Source organism: Lepidochelys olivacea (genome assembly GCF_965140295.1).
Source record: "Lepidochelys olivacea isolate rLepOli2 genome assembly, chromosome: 3".
NCBI lineage: Eukaryota > Metazoa > Chordata > Testudines > Cheloniidae > Lepidochelys > Lepidochelys olivacea.
Genome location: NC_140413.1, coordinates 70,383,930 through 70,405,957, shown reverse-complemented (window position 1 = coordinate 70,405,957; position 22,028 = coordinate 70,383,930). Strand labels below are relative to the sequence as shown.

The window sequence follows — 22,028 nt, the reverse complement described above, 5'->3', positions numbered from 1 at the left end:
TAGTTTGTTTAATGGCAGTATTGACATGTATATGAAAATACACTATACTCATTCCAGTAACCGTAACTCTGACCCACAAGATTTATGTAGACTCTCTTGACATATGCATAACTGCACAAAAATTTAGAAATGGTCCTTGCCCCAAGTATCTTATAAACTTTTTATGTTACCTCAACTACCATACCATAAGTGGTATATACTGCTCCACTGGTTTAGTTACATGTTGGAATTGGCATCCCATCTTTTTGTTTTTTTTAAAGCCGCCTCTTCTAGTTCATGAGCAAATACATTCCAAAGAACATTTTATTTCCTCTCTTGGTGATTCAGGCACCTGAAGTTTCTTTTTCATTACAGCTGCCGTTTTCAAACCAGATGAGTAATTGGTTGACAGTTGAATTGTAATCTTAAAATCCAATAAATTGTTAAAATCCTGCCGCTGTGCATCACTTTCTGCCTTTCGGTATTGTACATAACTGATGTGTATTGACTTTTTGTCAATTTCATGAAATTACTCTAGGTTCCTGTAAAGAGAAAATTTTAAACCAGTTACTTTAAAAACTAGAGTAAGAGCAAGTTCAAAACAACTTCAAAACATGTACAAAGACTAGAACTAATTATTTAAAGTCAAGGAAACTTATTCCATCTTCATATTCCTAAATTGACGTTAATCTTCATTCTGGAGCAACAAGTATTTGTTGATTTGCTGTCTTTGTTTCTGCTTTGTGTGAACGATTTGCCAGATGTCTGTAGTAGTTATACTAATTAAAATGACATTGCATAATAGAGCTTGCTTTTGCCTCACTAACTTGGAGATCTCTCATTTAAAGACACTCTCATTCACTGTAACACAATCAGTTGGTCTCTTCCTGCCCTCAAAAAGTGTTGATTTTTACTTCTACCCAACCCTGATTATTTTAACTTTTTGGCAACCATGATCTAATGTTTCAGCAACACATGTGCCGGGTTCTTTAAATTCACAAATGTTGCTAATCTGAAATGAGAATTCCAGATATTTTTTGCAAGCTTATTTCAGACGGGCTAATTTTAGAATGGTGCTGTTGAATGAAATGTGCACATAATTGTTGTATCAGTCATGAGTAGATCATCTATATCTTGAGTTCCAAGATGAGTTGCAGCTACTATCACCAGCATAATTCTTCCTTTTATGAATAATCCTGTTTTAATGGCCAAGTAGTTATATTAAATGGAAGAGTTTAATAATTCTCACCTGGTGCCTTATGGGATCTCTTTACAAGGCTTTACAAACCTTCATTAAGCCTCACAACATCACTTTTACATTGGTAAGTATTTATTTCCCCAAATTACTGATGTAGAAAACTAAATTACTGAGAGATTATAACTCGTTTATGGTAATACAGCAAATCCGTGTCAGAGCTGAGAATATAACCCCAATTTCAGACAGATTTGTCCCATTCTCTAACCTATAAACTGTTCCTTCCCTTTGGTACTTCTAGAATTTCTTGAATTTAAATGTCAGGCGACAAATTGGAGAAGATGGTACTGAGAATTTTTCACTTTCTGGTAGTGTGTTTCTAAAACAGACAGGACTGCTGCACAGAACTACTGGTTAAAGGACTTCATAATTTGTGATATCTTAAACTGTGTAGATGAGATTAGGTAGCCATTCTCACTTTTTTTGTTTTAATTGATGTGCAAATTATAAGTTCTATCTAGAAAGGCTGCTAAGTCATATTGAAATGACCCAGCATAAATATCTAAGAGTTTAAAAAATGAGCCACATGTTACAAAACGTTGATTGAGTACTGACTGTCGAATACTATGGGAGTATGAGGCTGTAACTGTTATAGTACATGTTCTAAATGCTACCTACTGGTAGAAAAGTTACATAATGCAGGTTGAAGACTAAAAATTTTGAGCATTGTCAGCTGTTACTCATGATGTTTTGGTGTTTCCTTTTGGACAGCTGACCTGTCATCTCAGGAGACACTATAAACAATATTAATAAAAATCAAAGTACCAAGGGAAATTCTGTTACATAATCCATTGTATTTTACATAAGACTTAGTTTCATAAACATTTCCTTGATGGACTAGCAGTATTAAAATTTAAACTATTTTCTATAGCTCTCAGTGGTGGATAATGTTAATGGGTGGAAAGAGAAGAGGAATGATTACACCACTGTGTTCAGTGGATTGATAGCAAGATGTGACTTAGCTAGAGAACAACTTCTTGCCCTGATTTTTAGAATATGAAGTATTTTTGCTCATAAAAGGGTGACTAAGAGCTTTCATTTTGACTTAAAGTGAAATAAGTTTTCTTATAGCTTTTTGATATATGTGAGAGGAACATAACACAGACAGAACGCTTTGCTGTGTGCTACTTCAAAGAACAACAGGTTAGAGCTGGCAGCATCTTATTGTACAGCCTTGCTGTAGAAATGCCCATAACGTAACTCACTTGAAATAGATGTCGTCATCAGCCACAATCCCCAAGTGCTAAGCCTCTTCAAACACATGTGACAGAAGATGGTGGAGTAGAGTGCAGAAGCTATTCATGTGGTAGGAACGGTTATTGTATTAGGATATACTTTCTCTTGACAGGCCAGCATTTTTTGAGTTAAAATTCTGCAGCTGTCTCTCTCTCTCTCTCTCTCTCTCTCCCACTTTCTCTCTGTGGATTTGTACAAATTCCAAGCTCCTGCTGCAACAGTCGCACCCTTCTTATTTTGTTTCTGAGCAGATTTTAGTGTTTTGTTTTGTCTTTTTTTCCAAACAGGAAACGGACAACAGAGGCGGAGATCCATTCAAGACCTTAGTATTGCTGGAACAGAATCCAATCAGGTAAAATCTTTCAGCCTATGGCTTCTTTGTCTTTCATGAACATTTAGGTGAAATCAGCAGTATACTTACACTGTGTAGAGCTAGTCTTTAAAACTTCATCTATGTGATTAGGGATCATTTAATTTACAAAACATAGTGTCTGCTGTTTTACCATCTAAAATAAAATCTGTGAAAGGGCAGCTTATGAAAGATGTCTAGGTGACAAGTTTCTTGATTACAACTTGCCTAAGCAGCACATATAATATTTATTAAAAAATCTATTTTGTTTGTGCATGCTGCATAATTTTGTATGTACTGGTAATGAACCTCAACATAGTATCATCTCTCAAATCTAAATGGTTAGTTATGGTGGTCTCTCTACTTTTTGGAAGAAAATGTAATAGCAAAGTACTATAGCAAGGTCTTGTTACGAAGACTTCATTACTTTTACAAAATATTTACTTGTAATTATTGCTTTTTGTATCATGATGTCTGGATACCATGGTAACAAGCACAGTGATGCACTCTGAAGTATGAAATATTAAAATTAAACGAGATGTCTCAAATGACCAAAGTACAGTTAGTGGTGCCTTAGCCTTGTTTTGTGGTGTTCATTTAATTGCTAATTTGTCAATGTCAGTAATTCACAGTAGGTTTTTGATCATTAGTGTGAATTAGCAAGGTTCTATTATAATTTTAAGATCCCTGCTGTAGTTTGAACATGGAAAAATAGGAGCTCAGTGTGTTAATCAGGTTAATCAGGTTTCCATATTAAACAGCCTACTGTAGTAATTCAAAGTAGGTGGTAATTTTAGGGGTATACACTCATCAAAGAGATTAACATTTGATCTCTCTTCCGTTTCATACAATGTTGTAGTAACAGAAACCTTGTCCTTTCCCCAAAATCTAATTTGTCTGGTTTATTTGGGAATGTGTATATATCAGAAGAAAGCATCAGAATCAATTTTAAAATTTCAAAACGTTTTTATTACATACCGAACATAGGGCTTTTTAAATAAAAGCATTCTACAGATACAAGCACAGTAATAAATAAATCTACATTTACTTAGTCAAGCAGTGTAATTAGAGAAAAGACTTAATCAAAATTGTTTCAATTTTTCATTATTCTGTAACGTTTAACTATTTTGTGATTAAGGTTTCAATGCACTTCTGTCATCTGTATGCCACTATTTTATGCAATATTAAAATATTCTTAAGTTCTTTTATTTGTAACTTTTAGTTCCTTCTATTACCTTTTAAAAATGATTGTTTGCTGATACCAGATTATAATACTACTAGACTAGATATATAGCATCTGTATTAGAACTTTTTAACTTTCATGTATCCTGCCTTTGAAAGTTGCTCTGTGCTACTTTCTTAGAGATTCTAGCTGTGTTCCTGCCAAATAATTGCTCCTTTGACCAGGAGTAACAACAAAAGGCTTTTTCACCTCAGTTTTCTGCTGGTACCTTTATTTACACCAGAGAGCAAAACATGATGCTGGTGTAGCTTTCACCATTTTCCTTTTCTTCCCTCCTACCTGTGCCAACCTAAGGGTTAGAAATCTGTATATCTTTTGTTTTACATTTCTGCTAGGTCTGTCTGAAATTCTATTCATATTCAATTTATATTTTGAAATACAATTTATATTTTGCATTTTGAAGTGCCCTATTACAAGTATGAATCATAGTGTAGCATATAAGGTAAGCAGAATAAAATAATACCTCAAAGGTCATAAATACATTGTGGATAATGTTAAGTCACAGGTTTTTGTGTTCTTGCTTTTGAGGCCTGTGAATGGGAAGTAATGGAAAAGTCTAAAACTAATATTCTTGAACTTGCAATACCAAGTCAGAACTTTTCAATCACACAACACATTAGTGTAGAAAGCAAGCAAGTTTCTCTCCTAGATATGCCCACTGCAGTCTTCACACAAGTGGGTCTAGCTGGAAGAAACTGTTGATATGCCTTCATCCACTCCCTTACAGCAGGTGAGGAGAAGGGGGAAAAGTTTACAGAGATGGACAAGAAGGGCAAGAAGCATTTGGGGCCATATCAGGAGAAGGTCACTGCATTGTCCTTCCCGCTGACCAGAAGAGTTTGGGGGAAGAAAGTGGTATTTATTGCCCATGAAGCCCTGGAGGACTTCTTTACTAGGGCTTCGGGCACCCATGTTTCATAGAGTAGGGAGCCAACCCCCTCCTTTTCCTAGCCCCCTTTAAGCTTGATGAGGAATGGGTTTTGGTTTCCTACATCTGGAAAATTGGGGAGCCAATCCCCACCTTCCCCTACTCCTTCCTGCACTGTACGATTCGTTGCCAGGTACTCCGATATTTTAATCGAATGAAGTTGTGGCCTAATAAACCACATTCATGGCCTCCTGTCTTGTGTGAATGGACAGAAGGACCTGAGACTGCTCCTAAAGTTCAAGGCCTATATTTATGGATTTCTATAACTCTGAGCTGAGCTCCAGCTATCCTTGAATTTTTTAATTTAAAGCTTCAAAATAATGATTATTAGCAATATAAACAACCTACTAGATAAAGGAGAAAAATTCAGTTTATAAAGAGGTTAGAAATCCACACAGCTCTGATCAGTTCACTGTGTTTCTGCACATATACCATTTCAAATTATATATAAATGTTATCCTTCCCCCACCCCTTACTTCATTGCAAACATCCTTCTTCTGTACATCTCTGTAGTCTCTCCTTAAACCCACTTCTTTCACCTAGCCTTCGTCACCTAGACTTCACCACTGTTTGCGTCCATTGCCATGCCCTTTAAACCCTTTTACTCCACACACTGCATTGGTTGCCAGTGAAGTAACAGGTGATTTTCAGAATGCTGGTTACAATCTATTAAGTCTTAAATGGCCTAGGCCTGCTAAATTGGAGATTGCTTCTTTCTTTCTCTGCTCTGTCATGCTATTTCACTATCAATTCAGAGGAAAAAATTGGCAGGAGTTTGCAGTAGGTTATTCTCCATACCTAACTGCCTGCTCCAGCATTCGTTCTTATTAGAAACCCACTAGAGCCCAAAAATGGGAAAACTTTAACAGGAGATCCAACTTTTTTTCTTCAGGCTGAGTGAACGTAAATGCTGGAACCAGCACCTCTTCTGTCGTTCCCAAAATAGGACATATGACAGTCTTGTACTGGAGGAAAAATATCAGTCTTTTCTTAATAATGGGAAGATATTACATTGTTCTGTTTTTAATGTAGTTTAAATACCATAGTGATTACTCCCTTTATAAATGTATTTCTATTGTCCAATTTAGATTTGTAAGCTTTTCAAGGCAAAGAGCGCTCTAAACCGCATATTTTATTAAGAATGTTGCACAACTGTGGTGCTATAATAAATAATCCAATTGGGACAAGCAGGATGAAAATGAAAGTGCATCTAATCCAGGCTAAATTTAGTTTGTATACCATTTTTTGAAAAACTATTTTTAATTTTAGTTTACCATGTCTTCATATACATTTGCACAGTGCCAGCACAATGGAGCCTCAATCCTGATGGGCGCCTCTGAGCACAACTGAAGTATAAATATTAAATCATGCATAATCTTCATTGTCCTATAGTTCCTTCGCAATTCTCATTTCACCATTGTGATAACGGAAGAGCATGCATCAACTGGCCCATGTGTAGTTGTGTTTGGAAAAAACTAATGTGCAAGAGGGAGGTCTGTTGTGTTTTTTTTCTCTCAGACTGATCACAGCCATCGGAGATTTAGTGTCTGTATTTTGCTGATTTTTGTAAAGGGAGATCACTTCTTCTCCCCCTCTCAACAACAAAATACAAATTCTGGTATGTTAGACTTGATTTCCACCATTTGCAGCCGGAGGACTGACTATTGTATTTTATTGTATTGCTGCTGTGATTAGAAATGTTGTCCAACACTAATTCCTGGTATTGAATGGCATTATCAGCGTGGTCAGTCTAATGCTCTGCAAATAAGGATTTGCTGTTTGGCTGAATTTTGCATCCAGGGCATGAACAACTGAATCCACAAAGCCAGGGGCTTTCAATCTATTCCAGTTTGTGACACCCCATTTTACAATAAAAAAACTGGGACATCCGCTCCCATAAAGAAAGGGTGGGTGGATCTTCTGGACCTCTTGACAACCCATGCACTGAGTCACATTTTGTTCTAACTTTCTCCAGCACAGAATTCAAGTGCTTGCTCAGGTCAGTTCCATTCTAGGTGTGTGCATGCCCATGTGCACAGTTGTCAGAGACTTTTGCCTTAGCAGTATCCGTAGGGCTGGCTGTGGCACCCCCTTGAATCCCACACTCATGTGTCAGTATATCAAGCACCGCCGGCCCTGTGGCCTCTCAGTTCCTTCTTACTGCCCCGGTAGTTGGTCGGAGCGCCTCTTGCCCTTGCTTCACAAGTTGTCAGCGTTTTTTTCCTACTCAAATCTCAGGTTCCAGCTGTAAATAGTTTATTTATAGTAGATTTGTTAGTAAGTAGCTGTGAAGTACTGTCGGGTTCCTGGCAGGGACTTTGCCCCAGGCCGGGGCATACCTGAACTCCGAGTTTTAAGCCCTGCTCTGACTGCAACAGGCTTCCTATGCCTGTTAGTGACCCGCATGGTAGCTGTCTGAAGTGCCTGAGGGAGTCCCACATTAAAGAGAAGTGTTGCATCTGTAAGAACATTCATCCCAGGATACGGAACTAACGTGACAATCGCTTGAGGACCCTCCTCATGGAGGCTGCTCTTCGCCCAGCCTCGGAGCTGGCCCGGACGCAACACCTAGCACTTCACCTCGGATTGTAGCACGCCCACGGCACCAGGTTCTTACCAGCACCAATCCACTTCACCGGTGCCCAAGAAGAAAACTAAGAAGAGGGACCCGATACCAAGCGAGTTGGATCAAGGGGAATGGGGCACAAGACTCTGCTCGGGCTGTCCGCCCACGCTGAAGCTGCAAGGGGACACGCCCCTGAGGGGACCTTCTTCCACCCTCCCAAGGGATTCACCACCAACTCTGGAGAGCAGTAGGGGACCCAGGCTGATGGCACAGTCAATGCACTCCCAGCACCCAGAGAGCAACAGACTCTCCCACCACAGCCAGCACTGCTTATGGTGATGGACCCAGCGAAAAATCCCTACAAGGGCAAACCAGCCATGAAGGCCTCCCAGAAGGTGAGTGAGCACTGCTGGAGTCTAGGCAGATCCCTTTTTCTCCACATCCTTTGTCTCTGCGTCAGCTCAGGCCACCAGTTTGCCATTACAGGTCGCCGGCACCGTGCTGTGGTCTGCGCCCTTGCACTGGGCCTCACCCAGGGGCAGGCGCTGGTCGCCTTACAGTCAGCAACGGTCATCTTCACACCAACGGTCACCATCACCAAGACCTCACGGATGCTCTCCAACACGGTGTCGCTCCCCATACTCCCGGCACCGGTCTAACGATTTGAGGCACCGGTCACCTGAGGTGATGGTTAGCCACCAAACTCAGGTGTCAATGGTCTCGCCCTGGTCACCAGAGGAGGATTTCTCTGGCACGGAGAGGGAGTTCAGCCTCTTGCCAAGACAGCACCATCGCGACTGGGCTTCGGGGGTTGCATCCGCCGCAGTGATGCCAACTTGGCAGCAGGGCCAGTGGCCAGCGCAATGGCCTTATTGGAACACCTGGTGCATGCCGGTTATGCTGATGCCCCCATCTCCAGTCCTCGGTCACTGTGTTGGACAAACCCCAATTGGCACCGGTGGCACCAGGCTCGGTGCAGGAGGCGCTGACGGGCGCTGTGGTAGAGGAACGGGTGCCCACCCGGAGACCTCCTTCCCCTGCGAAAGATGATCCCCTGGGCCCTCCCCCAGTGGTTCATTCATCATTGTCCTCTCCAGAAGAGGCAGTAGCGTTGCCCTCCTATGCTAGCCCACCGGACGACTTTAAGGAGCACCAAGCCTTGGTCTGACGGGTGGCCACTAATGTAGGCCTCGAAGCAGAAGAGATGGCGGAGCAATCAGATACGTTATTCAGTGTACGCTCCCTGTCCACCCCCGCGTGTCTCACTCCTGGTACACGAAGGGGTCCTGAACATTGCCAGAGCCCTCTGGCAAACCCTGTCCTCCATCCTGCTCATTTCCAAGAGGGCCGAGAAAGTATTTTGTCCCGCCAAGGGGTTCAAATACTTATATACCCACCCGCCCCTGGGGTCGTTGGTTGTGTTGGCAGCCAACAAAAAGGACAAGCAAGAGCCTGCTAGTTCCACCCCCAAAAATACAGAGGCTAAGAGACTGGATCTTTCTGGAAGAAAAATTTATTCCACGGCCAGTCTCCAGTTCCGGGAGCGAACTACCAGGCTCTTGTGGGACATTATAATTTTAACCTGTGGGACTCCCTCCATAAGTTTAAGGACCCCAGGCCCCAGGAGGTGGCCCAAGAGTTCCTCTTGTGGAGGAAAGTACCGCAGCAGCTCGGTGCTCCCTCCAGATGGCCTGGGATGCGGCCGACTCGGCGGCCAGGGTGGTCACCTCGGTGGTGGTCATGAGGCGTAGCTCCTGGCTTGAACCTGCTGGCCTGTTCCAGGAGATGCAGTCCTCCATGCAAGATCTTCCGTTCAGTGGAGTCAGGCTCTTTTCCGATCAGGCAAATGCAAGGCTGCACGGTCTGAAGGACACTCGGGCCACCCTCCGCTCCCTGGGGATGCATATGCCTGAATCTGTGACAGTCATTCCGGTCACTGCTGCCCTTTCTCCGCCCTTTCACCTGTGCAGCCTGGCCTTGCAAAACACCATGGAGGCCAGAAGCAGGGTGTTTTGAGGGCGCACTCGAGAGCAACACCCCAATCACATCCACGGATCCGCCCATTCTTTTCCTCACCATCTCCCTCCCTACCATTCAGACTGGTTGAGACTCATCTCGAACCCTTGTGTCACTGGGCTGTACCCTTGTGTCACTGGGCTGTACCCTTGTGTCACTGGGCTGTACCCTTGTGTCACTGGGCTGTACCCTTCCATTTTTGGGCCCTCCCTCCCACACCCTTCTTCCCCATCCCTCTTCAGGAACTCTTCTCATGAGCAACACCTCATTCAGGAGATAAACAACCGCCTGCAACTTGAGGAATTGGAGGAAGTCCCTCAAGAAATATGGGGGGAAAGGTTTCTACTCCTGCTATTTCCTGATCCCAAAGACAAAAGGGGGCCTGTGTCCCATTCTGGACCTGACACGAATCAGCAAGTTTCTCAAGAAGTTGGAGTTTCACATGGTATCCCTGGCCTACAGCATTCCTTCCCTGGATCCAGAAGACTTGAAAGACACTTTTCCATATCTCTCTCTTCCAAGGGCACAGACTGTTCCTCAGTTTTATGGTGGGCCAGTGCCATTTCCAGTTCATGGAGCTCCCCTTTGGCCTCTCCTCGGCCCCACAGGTCTTTACAAAATGCATGACCCCAGTAGCCGCTTACCTGAGGCGTAGGGGTGTTCAGGTCTACCCTTATCTCCATGATTGGCTCATCAAGGGCAGATCACAGTATCAAGTGCAGAGCAGTCTCGATCTCCTGCAGTCCACATGCTGCAGCCTGGGCCTGTTAGTGAACAAAAAGAAATTTGATCCTCGTACCAGTGCAACATACAGAGTTTACTGGGACGGTTCTTGATTCTATGCAGTCCAGCTGATCCTGGACTACCTTATGCATCTCAAGCTCCAGGATTGTCCCTTTCATCAGTTAAGGTCCACTTGGCCACTATATCTGCCTTTCACCCTCCGTTCCAGGACAGATCAGTCTTTGCTCATAGCATGACAGTCCCGTTCTTAAAGGGTCTGGAGCGGCTCTACCCCCAAGTATGGGACCCAATCCCTCCGTGGGACCTGAATCTGGTACTCGTGCTGCACATGAAACTTCCTTCAAGCCCTTGGCATCCTGTTCCCTTCTTCTGCTCTCCCAGAAGGTGTCATTCCTGGTGGTTATAACTTCTGCCTGAAGAGTCTCTGAGATTAGGGTGCTTACATCGGAGCTGCCCTATATGGTGTTCTTCAAGGACAAAGTACAGTTGCGGCCGCATCCAGCTTTCTTGCCTAAGGTGGTTTTGCAATGTCATAAAATCATAGAACTGGAAGGGACCTTTAGAGGTCATCTAGTCCAGTCCCCTGCAATCATGGCAGGATTAAGTATTTCACACAAGCCAGGACACATTCTTGCCAGTCTTCTGCCCAAAGCCTCATAAGTCTGAGGAGGAACATGCGTTGCCATTCCTGGATGTCAAGAGAGTGCTAGCCTTCCACATTGAGAGGACGAAGCCATTTTGCAAGTCGACGCAGTTGTTCATCGGGGTGGCAGATAGGATGAAGGTTCGTCCATTATCCACCCAGAGAATTTCATCTTGGATCACAGCCTGCATCCAGTTCTGCTATGATCAGGCAAAAGTGCCTCCACCAGCGATCATAATCACCCATTCAACTAGAGCACGAGCATTGTCGGCACCCTTCTTGGCCCATGTGTCAATTTCTGATATCTGCAGGGCTGCCATGTAGTCATCTGTACGTGTGTTTGCATCTCACTACATGCTTAACTTTTGAACTACTTCCAGCTGTGTGCAGTCGTTTAACTTCTTATTGCTGAAACACTGGAAATGAACTGGGTTCCTTAATTTTCTCAAACCTGAAGCTGATGTTCTAATAAATGCAGCTTCTGACTCTACTGTGACAATTGTTATGTAGAATCGTAACAGGATGCTCAAAATGCAACCTCTTGAGTACATTGTATAAGGCCAAGCCCAGCCGCACGGGGAGGTGGGGCTCAGGCTTCAGCTTCCGCCCTAGGTGGTGGAATTCAGGTTACAGGCCCCCGGCCCACAGTAGAAGCCCTTGAGTTTGTCATCCCCGTTTCTTTCCCCTTCCTCCCGCCCTCTCCTCCCCACACAAAGGGCAGTAGGGCTCAGGCAGACTCGGGCTTCAGTCTCCCCTCCTGGGGTCGTGTAGTAATTTTTGTTGTTAGAAGGGGGTCGCGGAACAATGAAATTTGAGAGCTGCTGTTATACTTCAAAGATAAATTTTAGGTGCGGGTGAAATGATTCCTATATAATTTCTATATATGCTCGTAAAGTTTATCAAGCATTTTGAGAACTTTCCGGATAAAAAGAACAATAGAAATGAATGTTGTTCTTTCTTTGTATCAGTTAGCCAGCTCAAAAAGGGCTAATAAAACAAACTCTTGAACCAATCTTCCCTTGTTTTGGTTTCGTCACTGTCACATGAGAATATCAGTATCTTATTTAAAAATCTTGTTTTATTTGTGCAGGAAAGCAGAAACAGCAGTAGGTCATCTAGTCCTAGTGTGAGAATGATCACTACCTCAGGACCAACCTCTGAAAAGCCAGCTCGGAGTCTTCCATGGACACCTGATGAATCTACAGGTGATGATTGGTTTTTTTTTTATTTTATTTATTGTCTTAAAGTTGTAAGAGAGGTTTATTTTATAATGTATTTTGATTAAGATCAATGTGTGTGTAAACTTTACAAAGAACTTGAATAATAGAGCAATTGATTGGTTTTAGTTTTCAGACTCATTAAAACGGTTACTGCATTTGCTCACTGGTTGTTCTACAAATTCTTTAAGTAGACGCAATGAAATTAAATAAACTCTTAACTATAGTTCATTAAAAGCAAAATATGTAATTTTCCTATGATGTGCCTATAAATAGAATATTCTACTTAAGAGTTTTGAACATGAATTTTGATGCTAATTTTTTAAAACACAAGGCAACATTTTATTGTGTGTGTACATTATAAATACACTTGTCTAGATTTCAGTGAGCCACCTTTTTGGATAAGTACTATTCAGGATAAGTAAGGGTGGCAGATTCAGGCCCAGATCTGGAGAGGCATGGGGGGAGGAAGAAGGCATGTCCACACATGCTATTGCAAGGTGTTTTGCAAAAAGTTAGCATAACGTTTTATTTCAGAAGTGTGTAAAATATTTGTTTATCAGAGTATCACACTCTTTTTTTGTTATAACACATGGTTGAGTGAGTGTAATGTAATAGTGGAATCTAGTTAAAGAATTCTTATACACTTAGTCCAGTGCTTACAAACCATTATAAAAGGATCAGAACTTCAACACACTAACACCATCAGTTCTCTGTGACATCCTAAGATCAGAAGTGGGAAGACTTTCTGACATATTTGCCTCAGAAATTATATGTAGTACTGGGAGTCCAGAGTCTCAGCTCCTTTTCAGAAACAGTCTTTAGTTCATGGCTTGCGTAAATCTGACTTGGGGGGGAGAGGGGGTGGAATATATCAGAAAAACTATTTCAAAAAGTTCTCATTTTAAGGCAAGGTTGGTTACACCATGACCTTGGATAGCCCTTTTTTGGTACTCACTGTCTGCATGCGAGTCATTATCCCTAGTTCTCATTTTGCTGTTTGTTAAGGAGGAGAAAGGCAGTTTCTTTTTCCTCACCCTCCCATTTCCTTTAAGTTTTTGAAGTTGCTTTTGGAGATAGGTAATCTTTGGGAGGCAACACCTTTTCATTTTCGCCGCCACCACCCACTACTTTATGGCAGATGCTTTTGGGGCAGCCTACTTCTTTCCCACCTATCCTCTAACATTTGTTCTCCTGATAGCAGTCACACACAGTGCTGGAACCCAGTAGTTTCTCCACTTAACCCTACTGCTGTATCTTAAGATTTAGCAACAGGCTTGTGTCCCTCAGATCTTGGGCTTCTAAAGATACAAGCATGTGAGATTCCAGAAGCATGCAGTGTAGTTTGGAGGGAAAGTTCTGGGAAGGCCCATGGTGTTACTGTTTTGGAAGAGAGCAGCAGCAGCCAGGTCCAGCAGAGCTGCTATAAGTTTCCCACATTACTCATCTGCTATCCCTAAGAGTACTGGGGAGAAAGGTGTCCTAGGGCATATTGAGTGGAAGAGGTGGTATTTGCCAAATCTTATAGGTTTGGTTTCATGTCTGACCAAAGTCAGTCATGTCATGATTCAACAAAGTTTGTGTTCATTTTTGTTTTTCAAAACTGGTTTTGCCCAGCGTTAATTTAAATTCGGTTGATGGGTAGGCTGATTGGCTGATCCCTCATAAGCAAGAATGGCATAGCAAATAACTTCATAAACAGACGGTCAGAATGCAAACTCTGTGCAAAAAAACCTATGTTCAACTAAAATGGCCTCTAGAAATGTATAAAAGTGTAATATTTAATTTTTGTTTCTTTTCAGTACAATAGATCATACTCTAATAATGTTGTCATTCTCAAATAACTTTAGAAAACACAAACCAAAAAAACTGATATTTCCATATACCGTTCTGCATATTGATGTTTAGTTTTGTTTAAATAATAATTCTTTTTTGCTAAGGAAGTATAGTGTCTTATGGATGTCGTACATGGAAATGTACAATTAACTCAATTGAAAATATATTACAGTTGTGGTATTGTTGTTACAGATACCAATGGGTCAGATAACTCCATCCCAATGGCATATCTTACACTAGATCACCAGTTGCAGGTAATAATTGTATATTTTACAAGCAATCGAATTTTAAATTGAGTCTAAACTAGTCGAAAAGCATTTTCATATTTTTATTTTTCCTGAGTGACATAAAAAAATATTGTTTTGCATATTCGTTGATGTTTGTGTCCTGCCTAACTTTTGAACAAGGCTAAAAAAAAATTATTCTGTAACCTGAGATTGGTTGACTCAGATTTAATCAAGCTATTAAAAACAAGCCCTGGGAAATATGATCCTTAAAACAAATTGAAATCTTAGTTTAAAAGCATGAATAAGAAATTAGCTCGAGGTCATAGAATAAAATTGCTACAGTCTCATCCAAACTTTTTGTTCTGTGTGTGATCAGATAGTGTTTTTGATCATCATCCTTTGTAACAAAGAATGTGGTAGAGCAATAAACGTAGATGTTAGGTCTGATTCAGTTTTGGCAACAGTGCACTAAGATTTTTCCAGGGTATGGTTTAGCACTTATTTTTAAAAGCTTACTAGTTTCTGAAAGCTGGTATAAATATATTGCAGACACATTCTAACACACTATGTATTGAGATATCAGTTGATTAGATTTTAACGTCTGATTTATTTCCAGCCTCTAGCACCATGCCCAAACTCCAAAGAATCTATGGCTGTATTTGAACAGCACTGTAAAATGGCACAAGAATATATGAAAGTTCAGACAGAAATTGCATTGCTGTTGCAGAGAAAGTAAGTAAAATGCTTGTAAATGCTTTCTGTTCTCATGTACAGATTCCTTTTGCACCAGCATAATAATCCTAACTAATTACGTTGTATTTTAATGCAATAACTTCTCCTACAGAAAAATCAATGCACCATTCCCAAACTTAATATTAATTCCCAAAAATACAGAATATTTGTGCTCCTGACATAGATCTATTAGTAGTAGTTGAAAAACTTATTAAATGTCACAATTTGTCTTCTGTACAACTTTTACATTAAAAAGTTTCACACCTATGTATGGCGATCAGAAACACCTGTTTACATTAGCTGGAGGTCGCCTTTCTGTCAAGGCATATTGCAATTTAATATAATAATTACTGTATATACTCGATCATAAGCCGGCTTGTTTATAAGAAGACACCCTCCCTCCCCTCCCCGATGGATAAGTAAAAATGGTAAAAACTGTGTGACCCTTTCATAAGCCAACCATATATTTCAGGGTTGGCAAACTTCAGCTCCTGACCCATCAGGGTAAGCCACTGGCTGGTCAGGATGGGACGTTTTGTTTGCCTGGAGCGTCTGCAGGCACGGAGCCCCTCAGCTCCCAGTGGCTGCGGTTTGCCATTCCCAGCCAATGGGAGCTGCGGGAAGTGTCGCCACTTCCTGCAGCTCCCATTGGGTGGGAACGGCAAACTGCGGCCACAGGGAACTGAGAGGCTCCATGCCTGTAGATGCTTCAGGTAAACAAAACGATGATATGTTAGATATTCAATTCAGTGCTTTCGTAGAGTTGGGAAGCAGTGTTGGGGAGGCTGCATGCATGGAGCATTGACGTTGGAGTTGGGAGTAACCAACAAGTTGCCAACCAGTGACTGTCGTCAGACAGGTAGGAAGCATGAGGCTTTCAACCCTCTAGAAAAGGAGGCTGTCTTTTTATGTTAGTTGGGGGTGGACCAGAGAGGAGAATAGAGGTGTCTAGGGCTCTTGTACAGTGGAGATAGCAGGAGCCAGGGTACAGAATGGGACTTCTGATTGCCTGGTTTGAGAACAGGAGAAAATATGGGCAAAGTTTGCTCCTCTGTTTTTCAGCTTAGCATCCTGAGGACAAGGTTTCCGAAATATTTGTCCTTGGGGTTCTGAGTTTTAAAACTAGATAGTATTTTTTTAAATAATATTAATTCTGAAAATCCTTAAATTACCTATTGTGTAAAATGAGTTTCATTTTCAGGATGATTTTATTTTCCCTAACTTTAGGATCTCACCCTGCAAGAGTATAGTTTTATTCATTTCACCTTCCTTTTCCAGACAGCCCAAACAGAAAATTCTTCCATTTTTATTGATAAATAACATTTGTTTGTTCTTTCCTTATCCATAATAATCTATCCATGTGTATTCAAAGAAAAACATAGTTTGCGTTAGTGATATTGTGTCTTTATTGGTGAATGAAGTAATTAAAATAATGTGTTGTGGAAAATATTCCATCTTTCATACAGTAATTACAAATCGTTCAGTGGGAATTAGTATCACTAACTTTATTCTTTACCATTTTGTCTTTAAATGTTGATGACAACTTGCGCCCCCGCCCCATCAACCTATAAACAAATGGTAAAATAAAATACATTCTAGTTAGCTGCCAGATAAATGATTTTGTAAAATAATTTGTAGTCAGCCTACTGGAATTTTTTTGCTCATCTATAAATAATTATTGGAACACATTTTGAATACTTATTGCATCAATTATCTGAAATGAAAGTTGTGAAAATAGTCTGCCTGACCCTTGTTTCCACCATTTTAACAAGGGTGCAGCTCAAAATAGAGAATTGCAGTGTAAAAATGAAGAGATTTAGTTCAACATTTTTTCCCAGAAACAGTTAAACAACTTTGTGACATCTTGTACTAAAATTTCTTCCTTTTTTTCATGTGTTTCTACCACACTACTTTTTTAATGACTCTTGCCATAAAATTAAACTTTCACTTCTTGTGAAGAGGAAAAATAGATTTAGAAATAGTGAGATGAGACAAGTGACGTGTATCTTTGTGTACTGGAGTATTATATCTGTCTCAGTACCTTTCATTTTATGATTTTATTAGAAAGAAGGGTTTGAGTGACAGAGCATAGCAGTTACTAATAAATATTCATTGAAAAAAATATTCTTGTCTGAAGTGGGAGTGTTGCTTTTAACAGATTTTACTTTTTAAGGTCCCAATCCTTCATTGAAGTGTGTAAGATTACTCCATGTGCTTAACCTTAAACACATGTACATTCGAGCAGGATCAGGGACTAAGGGCTGGTCTCCACTACAAGGAGATCAGGGTTGCTGCAATCGATACAGCAAGGATTGATTTAGCAGGTCTAGGAAAGACCCGCTATATTGATGGCAGAGTGCTGTCCAGTCGACCCTGGTACTCCAGCTCTCCGAGAAGAGTAAGGGAAGTCGACCAGAGAGTCTCCCATTGACTCAGCGCCCTGAAGACCTGGGTAAATCGACCTAAGCTACGTTGACTCCAGCTACGTTATTCACGTAGCTGGAGTAGCGTAACTTAGGTTAACTTACCCCCGTAGTGAAGACAAGGCATTCGTCTGAATAAATTGTGGCAAGACATTAGGCTCCCGTTATGCAATGAGCTCTGAGCAATCAGACTCCTTCATCCACGTCGAGTCCCAGTGATTTTGAGTGACAGTATGTAGGATGCAGGTCCCATTGCATGGACTTTATTGTAAGTTTGGAGCCTTTACTTAGTGAGATTTTTAAAAAAATATACAGATTAGAATAATGTATAGAAAAGCTCTGTGTTTGCATTCAGTATTCAGTTCATGTACTGAGAAGTATAGAGAATAATTTAAAAACCAAATCTGCCATCTCATGAGTTCAGGTTGAATCCCGTATTTCAAAAGTTGAATGGATTTTAAAATTAACATCTAGTTTAAAACTTTGTAAATGTGACTTCTTTGCTATGAATCTGGGGAAACTGTGGCTAAATATGTTTAATGAATTTATCTGCAGTACTTTGGCTTCAGTTGAATTGAACTTAAAAGCTATTATAAAAAGGCATGAGATAAGGAATCAGGATTTTGCTTTGCAGTTAGTTTTAATTGCATAAATGTAGCTTTGATTTCGGAATAGAGCATTACTTCATATGTTATATCCAGACTGAACCAAAGATTAATCAAGAGGTTTTGGTTGTTGTGAACTCTTAGGCCTTTCTGTTGTACTAAAAAGTAGACCTGAGACACGTTCTTCATAAACTCATAGTGACAAATGAAATATAAAAATTTTTATTTGGTTAAAAATAAAAATATACAATAGTGACTACTCACAAAAACAAGCAGATTATGAATCTTCTCAGTCTCCATAACATTTTAATGCTAACATTTTTTATCTTTAGACAGGAGCTAATAGCAGAACTGGACCAGGATGAAAAAGACCAGCAAAACACATCCCGTCTGGTACAAGAACATAAAAAGCTTTTAGACGAAAACAAAAGTCTTTCAACTTACTACCAGCAATGCAAAAAACAGTTAGAGGTCATCAGAAATCAGCAACAGAAACGGCAAGGCACATCATGATTCACTGGGACCTTTCAAATCAAAAATATGCACAGAAAAGACTTTTGTATTATTCCTTATTATGACAGCTCATGAGTGTTAGCTTCTTGATGTGTTCAGAATGCCTTTATTTGTCTGTTGCACTTAGAACGTCATTTATTTTCCTTTTCTTTTGGTGGATATTCAGTTCAACAGGTTTATTGAACAAGGTGGGAGAACAGTGACTTGAATTAATCACCAGCACTCAGCTTACACAAATACAGTGAACTGTGGCTGTACACGTGCTCAGTGTGTGAAGGCTAGCCTAACAAAAGCATTAAAATGGCTGCTAAATTGTAAGATCTTGTTTTAATTTCTGATGTTACCTCAATAAGAGCAAAACAAAAACTTCTGTTTTAGAATGGTTTTGTTCTTGTGTCTCATCTCAAACAAATTTCCAACAGTCATTTTCTCATGCACTATGCTGCAGAGCTGATGTTGATTGACCAGAGTAATTCATGATGCATTAGTGATGCCTTTTACCTGTAGATTTAGTTCATTTTTCCACATGCAAAATGGTAGTCAGACTGATGCCAACATCACTGGTTCAGTGCTTGATAGCCCTGCATTTTGACTAACATGTTCCTTGTAATCTTGCATTCATAAAATATTTGAAGCAAAATGCTGTTATTTTCTTTACTTTTTTTGGGTGAGGAGTGGGGTGTCATGCAGTTCCACCTAATCATACTGGACAAAAAACTATGATGGTGATTCATTAAGCAAAGTGGGCCTCTTGTATAAAAGAAAAAAAATCAAAATGTGTGGAAGCGCGTGTTAATCTTTAAAGCTTTTGTGCCTGTAGCATATTTGGAAGTCCGTTCAGAAAGCAAATGAATACAAAGTTCTATATAATCATTCCCTTCATATTAGTTATTGGGATCTTTTTGAATCCTTACTGAAATGCTGAAAAGAAAACATCCATGTTCACCATACATGTAAATAAGTTTGTTTTGGAAAAAGAGATGAGGACTTGAGTGATTTTTATTTATTTTTAAATACAAAAACCATGATATGAAGTAGGGAATGCAGATGGATGAAGCTGGTAAGAAAAGGAGAGAAATGGCTTCGTCTCCTTCATAAATCCTAGTTGTTTGAGAAGTGTTCAAAGCAAGCCCGCCACAGAATGCCTTCTGCCTTTGTGACTGAAGAGTTGCATTTAACAAACTCAAACAAAACATGGAATGGTCAGTATCTGTATTTGCCATGATTATGTAGGCAGAAATCAGCGAAATTGTTTGGATTATAAACTAACTTCCAACTGAGTCACTTTTTACTAGAATCCTAAACTATTTTTAAATTCTCAGTCAGGTTTTAATAACATTAATCTTTTGCAAATATAAATTTTGCAAAGAGAAAATATAAAATGAAAACTTAGTCTCTGTATCATCAAAATACCAGCAAGGTGATCAAAAGTTTGTGGTGATTTAGTTGTTGGGCTTCATTTCAGATGAATAAATTAGTGCAAGAGTTCATTAGTAGCGCTTGGTAAAATACTTAGTGGTAAAAAAAAAAACACAACTTTTTTCTTCCCCTCTTCTTCCTATCTGATAAACGTTGATATTATTGTGAATGTATAAGAATATCAAAGATGAAGGATAACTTACTGAAGGAACAGTGTCATTCTAACTTTAAAATAAACCTATTATTGGCAAGACTTTCTGGAGTTAAAACCCTTCCCTCACTTTATTTAAATAAAGGAAGGGTTATCATTCCCGAAACCTTAGCAGATAATTTGATTAGTTAGCTGAAACTGATATTGGGATCAACTTAAGGGCACACATATTTATAGCAAAATGTAATTGGCAGAGAAAATAACTGTAGTATTAGGAATAGCACAAGTGATCCAAAGCATTGCTGTTTGCCTACATCTGTCCATCTACCAAAATGGACACAGTCAGTGTTCAGCAGCTTCTTAGCATGTGTTTAAGCGTGAAGTAGAGTAGAATGAATACTAATGCTTGACTTCACATGCATGGTTAATAATTGCAAAATGATTTCCCAGGACAGTTAGAGGTTCTTCTGTGTCATAATGAAACATGTTTAAATAAATTAATATTAACACTTCTTGTGCAAAGTCACTTTATGGCAAAATTGGAATAATGGAAGTGAAAGCAATGCTAACTTCATTTAATGGTACATAATACAAAAGCCTAAGTTAGAACAGTTGCTTATAACCTTTTCAGTTTACATTGAAGAAGGTCTCAGATTGTAAAATAAGTACTGTACACTGTGTGGAATTCAACTCCATTCACTTCTTAGATTGTGTTGCCATTCTAACTGTATTTTCCAGAGGGAATATAGAGTTCATATCCTTTTGCCTTTCAACCTTCCCTTCCCTAATTCCACCAAAAATTTGAACTATTTGCCTCCACTTTCTCAGTGAAGTCTTCTGTGTGGGCAAAATCCTTGTACATCTTACCCAGCAAACCTAGAGGATAGCAATGGCTATTTGAGCCAAGGAGAATTAATCTATCTTGTGACTACAGCATTTTCAAAAGGCTTTTGTTTTAAAGTTGTTTACAAACGTACTTTTATTTTTTCTATTAAATATTTTGGAGTGTTCAGGACATATTTTTCATATCTTTTACTCAAAGCTATCCCTCTAGTCATGGATGTGAAATATCTAGGTTTGTCTGGGTGCTACCTCCTCATTCTCAAAACAGTAACAGGTTCTGCTTTTTGTGAAAGTATGTGTTGTGTAAGACATTGTGTAATGAAAGTATGCTTCTGTATACTGAGTGGTTTTACCAAAAATGCTTTTTCAGGCTTTATTTTTGTTTTTTGATGAAAAGTTGAAGATTGTAATTCAAAACTTGTACATAAAGTGGTGAATGATTTCATATGATGTGGGAATGAGCAGTGTGGCTTTCTGCTGCGGGGTGTATTACATTACCAGGAATCGGATTAATAAAAGCTGAGAGACTTTGACAGACTTGTAATGCCCCACCACTTGCCATGACATCTTTGATCTGTGAGGGAATCCTACGGCTTGTGGGACACCGCCATCGGTACCACCAAGCGAACACTCCTCTGTTCATTGCTGTTTTCCTTGATACATGCGAAGGGACAGCTGTGGACAAACAGATCCTACCACAGCTGCATGTCAACACTGAATCCACCTCGGACAGCCCTATCCTGGAGACATTTGCCTGGTTCTGTTCCTAACACACACTTTACCCATTTGTGTGAGAGGCTTTATTGGAATACATAAGCAGTTGCAATCAATCCATTGAGCATCCTGTCTCCCTGGATAACAGTAACTTTATCCCAACTCTGTCCCATTGCCCCTGGACCGCCTGTCCTACCAAGGGGTTCCCAGAGGCCGTGCTCAAACATTTTTTTTTTTTTTAAAGTAACAGTAGGAGCAGCATTTCCAACCCCTGGAATGGGAGTTCCCCACACTAGTGGTTGGGGAGAAAAATCCTGCAAAGCCAGGTCTCATACGTGTGTGATGCTGTTTAAAACAGATTAACTTTTTTAAGGACTTAAATATATTCC

At 40.2% G+C, this 22,028-nt stretch overlaps 1 protein-coding gene across 2 annotated transcripts in view; it reads left to right on the top strand.

Annotated features, from left to right (window-relative positions):
- The window catches only part of MAP3K7 (mitogen-activated protein kinase kinase kinase 7), a 66,038-nt gene extending 44,580 nt beyond the window's left edge, over window positions 1-21,458 (top strand). For both annotated transcript variants that reach the window (XM_084622364.1, XM_084622365.1), the window contains 5 exons: window positions 2,758-2,822; window positions 12,050-12,164; window positions 14,205-14,266; window positions 14,856-14,971; window positions 18,332-21,458. In XM_084622364.1, coding sequence (XP_084478490.1) covers window positions 2,758-2,822; window positions 12,050-12,164; window positions 14,205-14,266; window positions 14,856-14,971; window positions 18,332-18,512 — 539 coding nt within the window. In that variant the 3' untranslated portion in view covers window positions 18,513-21,458. The remainder of the gene's footprint in view (window positions 1-2,757; window positions 2,823-12,049; window positions 12,165-14,204; window positions 14,267-14,855; window positions 14,972-18,331) is intronic.
- The last annotated feature ends 570 nt before the right edge of the window (window positions 21,459-22,028 follow it).